General features: G+C 33.2%; 1 protein-coding gene across 3 annotated transcripts; it reads left to right on the forward strand.

Moving 5' to 3' along the window:
• The first annotated feature begins 213 nt into the window (after positions 1–213).
• LOC111716823 (uncharacterized) lies at positions 214–6,259 on the forward strand. Of its 3 annotated transcripts, none has more exons than XM_023492318.1 (9): positions 214–417; positions 748–797; positions 1,193–1,274; positions 2,405–2,559; positions 2,843–2,966; positions 3,288–3,488; positions 4,815–4,888; positions 5,101–5,178; positions 6,072–6,259. In XM_023492318.1, the coding sequence occupies exons 1-9, from the start codon at positions 367–369 to the stop codon at positions 6,190–6,192; spliced, it is 936 nt and encodes a 311-aa protein (XP_023348086.1). In that variant the 5' UTR covers positions 214–366; the 3' UTR covers positions 6,193–6,259. The 3 variants fall into 3 exon arrangements, with proteins under 3 accessions (XP_023348086.1, XP_023348087.1, XP_023348085.1); XM_023492319.1 differs by lacking the exon at positions 6,072–6,259 and adding an exon at positions 5,667–5,924; XM_023492317.1 differs by lacking the exon at positions 6,072–6,259 and adding an exon at positions 5,831–6,054 and having other exon boundaries at positions 215–417.

The raw sequence follows: 6,259 nt of genomic DNA on the forward strand, positions 1-6,259 counted from the left end.
TTAAATTGCTGCATGAGTAAAAAGAGAATTTCACAGTCGTTTTTATTAAAAGCTTTGCAACCAATTTTTTAAATTATATTGTAAATATGAAAGAATCACATATCAAGTGGTTATCTTTTCAAAAGCTGGCATATTTCCAATTTTACACTTGGTTTATTTTTACTGAAAAATTGTCCATCAATTAAATAAGTAGATATTTTGAATTAATCAGTTAACCAATTTCATTCAGCGTCAAACCACGGTGGTGTCTGCAACTGTATAGTTCGGAGTTGTCCGCAGGAAAATCTCCGAAACTTTTCTAGTTCAGAAAACCACCGCAAGAAGCGCTAAATCTCGGATCATTATTTGGCTTGTTTTTTTTCCACAATGATTTCATTGATCTTGGTAGGAATGCTGCCAGCTCTTTGCCTGGGACAGGTATAGGGGTTTGTACAATTTATGGGCTAATAATTGAAGTTTATAAGCAAACTAAAAGAAAGAAGTGAAATGCAAAATGGGTAAAACTTATGCCTTGACTCCTGTAACAAAAATTCCGGTGTAGATTTTTGCCAAAATCTCAAAATTTGAATCCTCATATATTTGCAACATGATGGTTTAAAGCTTTGATTAGAGTTTGTGGCAAAAACTCACTTCCTTTGTTACCCAACATGCAGTCATCCTTCTTTTACCCTATATCTTTGCCGAATGATAAAGTAAATTTTTGATAATTAAGTTCTTCAATTATTCTCAATTACATATTTGTTCTAGGCACATTTTTTCGGTCCTGTTGCTGTTGGTTTCGGAGCTGGGCTTTTAGGGTTAGTAAAAACGAATAATTTTTAGAAACACTTAATTTAAATAGGGTGGTTTGTACTGTTCACAATGGTACCCTTTCAAACCTTGCCAAATCAAGAATATTTGAGATCTATTCTTTTGTTCTTTTTGAAATCTAATTATTTTTAGTTTTGGCTTTTTTTTAAGTGAATTGGTAGAACGGTTTTCATGATAGAAGTGTAACGATGATTTTCTCATTGTTTCTGTGATGAAGATTTCTAAGATACCGTTGGGAATCTGACATTCCTCTTCCATGTTAAAAGGGTCTCTATTCTAATTTATAATTTTTTTTTTAATTTTCTATTTTTTTCGTAATTTGTATTGATGATGTTTAATGAACTTCCAAAAAAAATTTAAAACATCTTTTTTTGAAAATTAGGCTTCAACGACACTTTCCTGTGGCGACATCTATTGCGAGCCGACGAAGCTCAAGACAGTATTCACTCTCTACCTTTTACCAGGTATATACACGTTGTATAGAAATCAAAATATTCTTTTGATTCAACTCTTTTTAAAAAGATTATTAACGAAAAGCACAAGAATTTGCAAAAAGGATTTGCAAAAAGGATTTGCAAAAAGGATTTGCAAAAAGGATTTGCAAAAAGAAAAAAAAGAGGGAGCGCAAAATATAGGACGACTTAAAAGTGTAAGACAGTATTTTTACAATGTTCAAGGATTTTTTTTATTTCGAAGAGGATCTAAAATGTGTATGGCATTTCATTTATTTAATATATATCAGAAAGACACGGAATTAGTTAAAAATAATTCCGAGTCTTTCTGGCTATGACACGGGCAGCCGTAGTACATTTGAATTTCCGAGCCGGGTCAATCTTTCCGGTCCCAGTTTGTACTGTACCTAGCTCTATGGACAGGATAGCCGGTGCAACAAGGTTTACGCGGTCAGACTTTATGCTTCATATAGGTTGAATTTACTTTTACTAAAGTAGCAGAGGTGCGCGATGATTGTATATAAAGTAGTAATCTCTGTTTGTTTGTTTGTATGTTCGATCAGAACTCAAGAACATCGATAAAACCGCGGGAATATTCTATAGATTGGTTTAAAGGGTCTAGGTTGAACAGGTTTACTCTAATAAAGATATCTTAGTTTCCAGGCAAAGCTGAGTTCCCAAGTTATACGTAGTTTCCAAAAAAAATTGCATTTATTACATTTTGCAAAAGTTTTACACTACTTTGAGATTAATCTCAGATCGAAAACGGGTTGTTAAAATGTTTGAAATAATTGTTTGTAAATTTCATTAAACCAGATGAAATGGAAAAAAACAATATTTGAACCGTGGCTTTAATTTAAACCGCGGCCCAAATTCTGTAAATTCGGCCTCAGATGTCTGAATATTTGTGCTGTGAATCTCAGGATCAAAGATTGATATCAATCTTATGCAGATCTATGGAAAATTTAAATTATCATTCGATATCATGCCCTGAAGGGATACCTTAAACTAATGCACGAAGCTGATTTATCGTTAAAATGCCCACATTGGATATCGAGTTCAAGCGTTCAAAATTGTAAATACTCCAGACAAAAGTTCCAACCTAAAAATTAACATTTAACTACGTATTTTGAAATATTTAGAGCACGCCTTATGGTTCATTTGGATACAGTACTAGGAGTTATACCTTGACAGATCACTTCTATACTCCTAATAACCTGGCTTACTACCAACCTAATATCTACCATTATCATTCCACTCCCTGGGGAGCTCGTCTTCACCCTTATAGGAAAAAGAGGTAAGGGGCTCTTGTTTCAACTATCTGATTCTGATTTCAATAAATTATATAATCGCTAATCTAAAACCACTACAGTCTCATGTTTAAATCATTGTTCTTAATGTCATTTTGTTCTGCAGGCTTTTTGTGTGTACAGACTTTTTTCTGTAAACATGCAATTAAAAAGCTTCTAGGATTATTTTGTTCAATTTCTAGTTAAAGGAAAAATTATATAGAAAATCAAACCCGTTTTTTATTTAAACCCTTAAAACTATATATCATAAAATAAGAATTTTATAATTAGGGCTGCAGAGAATGCAATTGCGCGAAGGAAGAGGCGTGAAGCAACTCCAATTGATATTGACAGCGTTGAAGTCTCCAAAATAGGAGACGTGGCTTCAAACGTGACTGCAGGATTTAACGACAAGGTAAACTTGTTATCCTTAAATTCAAGTGACTTTACAGTGATGGAGTAGCATGTTCAATTTACAAAGGTACACTCGAGGAAATAAAATTAATATCCAAGATTTAAAAACTATACTCATTTATAACTAATTCATACTTGATCTAACATAGCTTTTCAGGGTATCGTTGTGAATCGAGCATTGTAAATGTTAAATGTGTATTTATTAATAGAAAACAATATGACTCAATCGTTAAGCCTCAGACAAAGTCTCAGAATCTGAATATTCTTCTAAACTTTAAATATTCTCTAGACAGTCCCTGTAATATTTGTAATGTGTGTTTAGATCTGGTACAGTGATATGAGCTTCAAGGACCGAGATGACTGTTCTAAACGCCTGCTGTGTGAACTGAACGCCAAGTATGCAGAAGGTCAACCTATGGAAGAAGACGAGATTACAATTGCACTTTCTTTCGGTAACGGAGACGAGGTGGATATAGGGGAGGAAACAATGGACTTTGATATTGCAGCAGTGGTGGGGAAACAGGTAATTACATGAGGGAGGGAGAACAGAGCAACCATGAGCCCCGCGATCTGACCTCCGGTGCCTCCTGATTCGCAGAATTACCTCCTAGCCAATAAAAATCATCTTTGCTCTTCACGCTTCGTCTCCAGACCTCCGCAACTCTGTCTCCAACATTCTTATTTCCAATGACAAATATTTGGCTTTTACATCCACAAAAAATCAATTTTTTGAAAAATCTGAAAAGGCTCCGGAGGACAGTGTGTGGGGCTCATTATTTCTCTGCAACCCCTCCCTTGTTGCATTCATACAGTGTTAGAAAAAAACTTAACTTTTGTTATGTAATTATACACTATTCGAAACCATTTGAATACTTTAAACTACATATATGAATACTGCTCGATCAAACAGTCTAAGTTTAATGGGAGTGTTCATAAAAATGTATATGTACTTTGGGGACATTTTTTGGACACAAGGTGTGTACCCTACGTGAAATCAAGAGCAGTGGTACCTAGCGTCCAAATAATTATTCTCCAAAATACATTTTATGTAAAGTAATTAAACAAATATTATGATATTCAAACTACATAGCTGAATTTGACATTTATATAAATTGTAATATCTGAATGATTTGTTTTGAATTTTATAAAATTATCTACGGTTAGTGTAAATTAACAAGGTTTTGTTGTGACCATCATTTTAAAATTTTATTTTCTCATAAATTTATGTTTCTAAGATTTAAAGCAGAGATAAAAATCAGATTTTAAGACAATAACTCGATGGTAATTGTTTTCTGATTGATTAATGATGTGAGTTTTTGTTGGTAAAATATTCAATAATTCAATTATTATATTTGGCTGATTTCATGCACCTCGTACTTTTAAACCATAATTACATAGTTTCATGCCAAGATTAATCATTCATCCTAAAAATAAAAAAATGTTTGCTTGAAAATTAATTTAATCAAATTTAATCTTTAATTAAACCTTTGATTAGCTTTAAATTAGACTCTATAACAGTAAGAATAATTAGTTCAAAGATCACTAACGACTTGTGGACAATGGCAGAGACTATTTTTTAACCCAAGCAATCAAAATGTTTAATTCAGATAATATTTTGATATTTCGATCGATTGACGCATAGTTTTTCTAACTCGAAAAGTGTTTAAATTAGGTAATTTCTTTGTTGCTTAATTTAAGCAAATGCGCAAGTAACTCTCACAGAGAACACGCAAATGAAAATAAAAATTTGAAAGAAACAAAAACATGGATATCTAATTTGATCAGACATAGCCTTTAAGAGTGAATCGGGCATTGCCATCATTGAATTTAAGCTTATTGTCTCTTTAAGATGGGTGTGGATATCTGTGTACGACGGTATAGAAGATGTGAAACTTCGGTTCCAAGAATACTCGAGATGATCAGGTAAAACTTGAAGAGATTGGTGACGAAATTTCTAACCCCAAAAGTAGTTTTCCAAAAGAAAATTATAAATCCCATAAAAAAAGTGCAAAAGATGTTATTTTTTTTTACATTTGCGATACCTGCACTTCAAATGAACAGGCTTTTAGGTATGGGGCACGTTTTGTGCTTTCAAAATAAGAATATGATATATTTTAATTTTTAATTTTTTAAAGAATGGAGTTACGAGAGCTGGAGACAGTTGAAGCAGAAGTAAAGAGTGGCAACGCATCTCTGGAAGATCTTGAAAATGCGTGAGTATTAAATTAATTTGACGCAAAAACACAGTATGAGATTTCAGAGACGACCGACACAGAATTTATATTCATGGTTTCAGCTTTACACGAATGATTAACTAGATTCTCTTTAAAAAGGGAGAGGATCATGTTGTATCTCTTTTCGAAAGTTGGTTTTGTCTTCATTAAAGTCTGTTGGTGTCCCGGGTATCATAGATATAGAAACTAACTGTTATAGATGAGATATAATAATACATCATTCATGAGAGACGAGGAACTCTCTTGCCTCAAACTCAAAAGTTTTAAACCTTTTTTATCTTTGGAACTTTTATGTCAAAGACCTTCCATTATTCAAATTGTGATTTCCGCTGGAATTTAAATGTTTAAAAATGTTTCTAACTGTACAATTTTTCATTTTAACAATGTTTTGCGGATTTTTCGCAATCAATATTTCCCTACATAATCTCGGCGTTGATGAAGAGGAGCACCAAGTAGCTGGTGTTTAGGTTGGAGGATGAGAAGGAGGAGGTCAACAATATCGGGGAGAAGGATTTCTTCCCTCCCATCTCCACCCCTTCATACTACCCTAAAGTTGAAGTGTGGGGTGGAAAATTCTAAGGATAATCTCTTTAAATTTTAAATTGTGAAAAATGTGCAATGAATTCTATAGGTTGGAGGATGAAACAGAAGAACTGGAACAGCTCAAAGAAACGGATCTTTTCGCAACAACCACAACAACAACAACAACAGTCAAACCTAAATACTACCCTAAGATATCCAGCACCATCTGGGGCGGGAAAAGCGTTCTCCAGCCAATTAACTAATTATATTTATTATGTAAAATCCACCAAATCAAGAAATGAAAAATCCGCAAAATAAACTGAACATTTTGTTTTTATTTATCCTTTTAGGCTAGCTGATGAGGAAGAGGAAGTAAAAAATATTAAAGAGTCCGATATTTTTGCAACAACAACAACAACAACAACTTCAACTACAGTTGTTCCAGGAGTTCTGCCTCTGTTATTTGGATAAATATCTACATTGTACATTTTAATTCTTAATTAAGATTTCCACTTTTAAACTTTTAAATTGATCCATC

Source organism: Eurytemora carolleeae, unplaced genomic scaffold, assembly GCF_000591075.1.
Source record: "Eurytemora carolleeae unplaced genomic scaffold, Eaff_2.0 scaffold1529, whole genome shotgun sequence".
NCBI lineage: Eukaryota > Metazoa > Arthropoda > Copepoda > Calanoida > Temoridae > Eurytemora > Eurytemora carolleeae.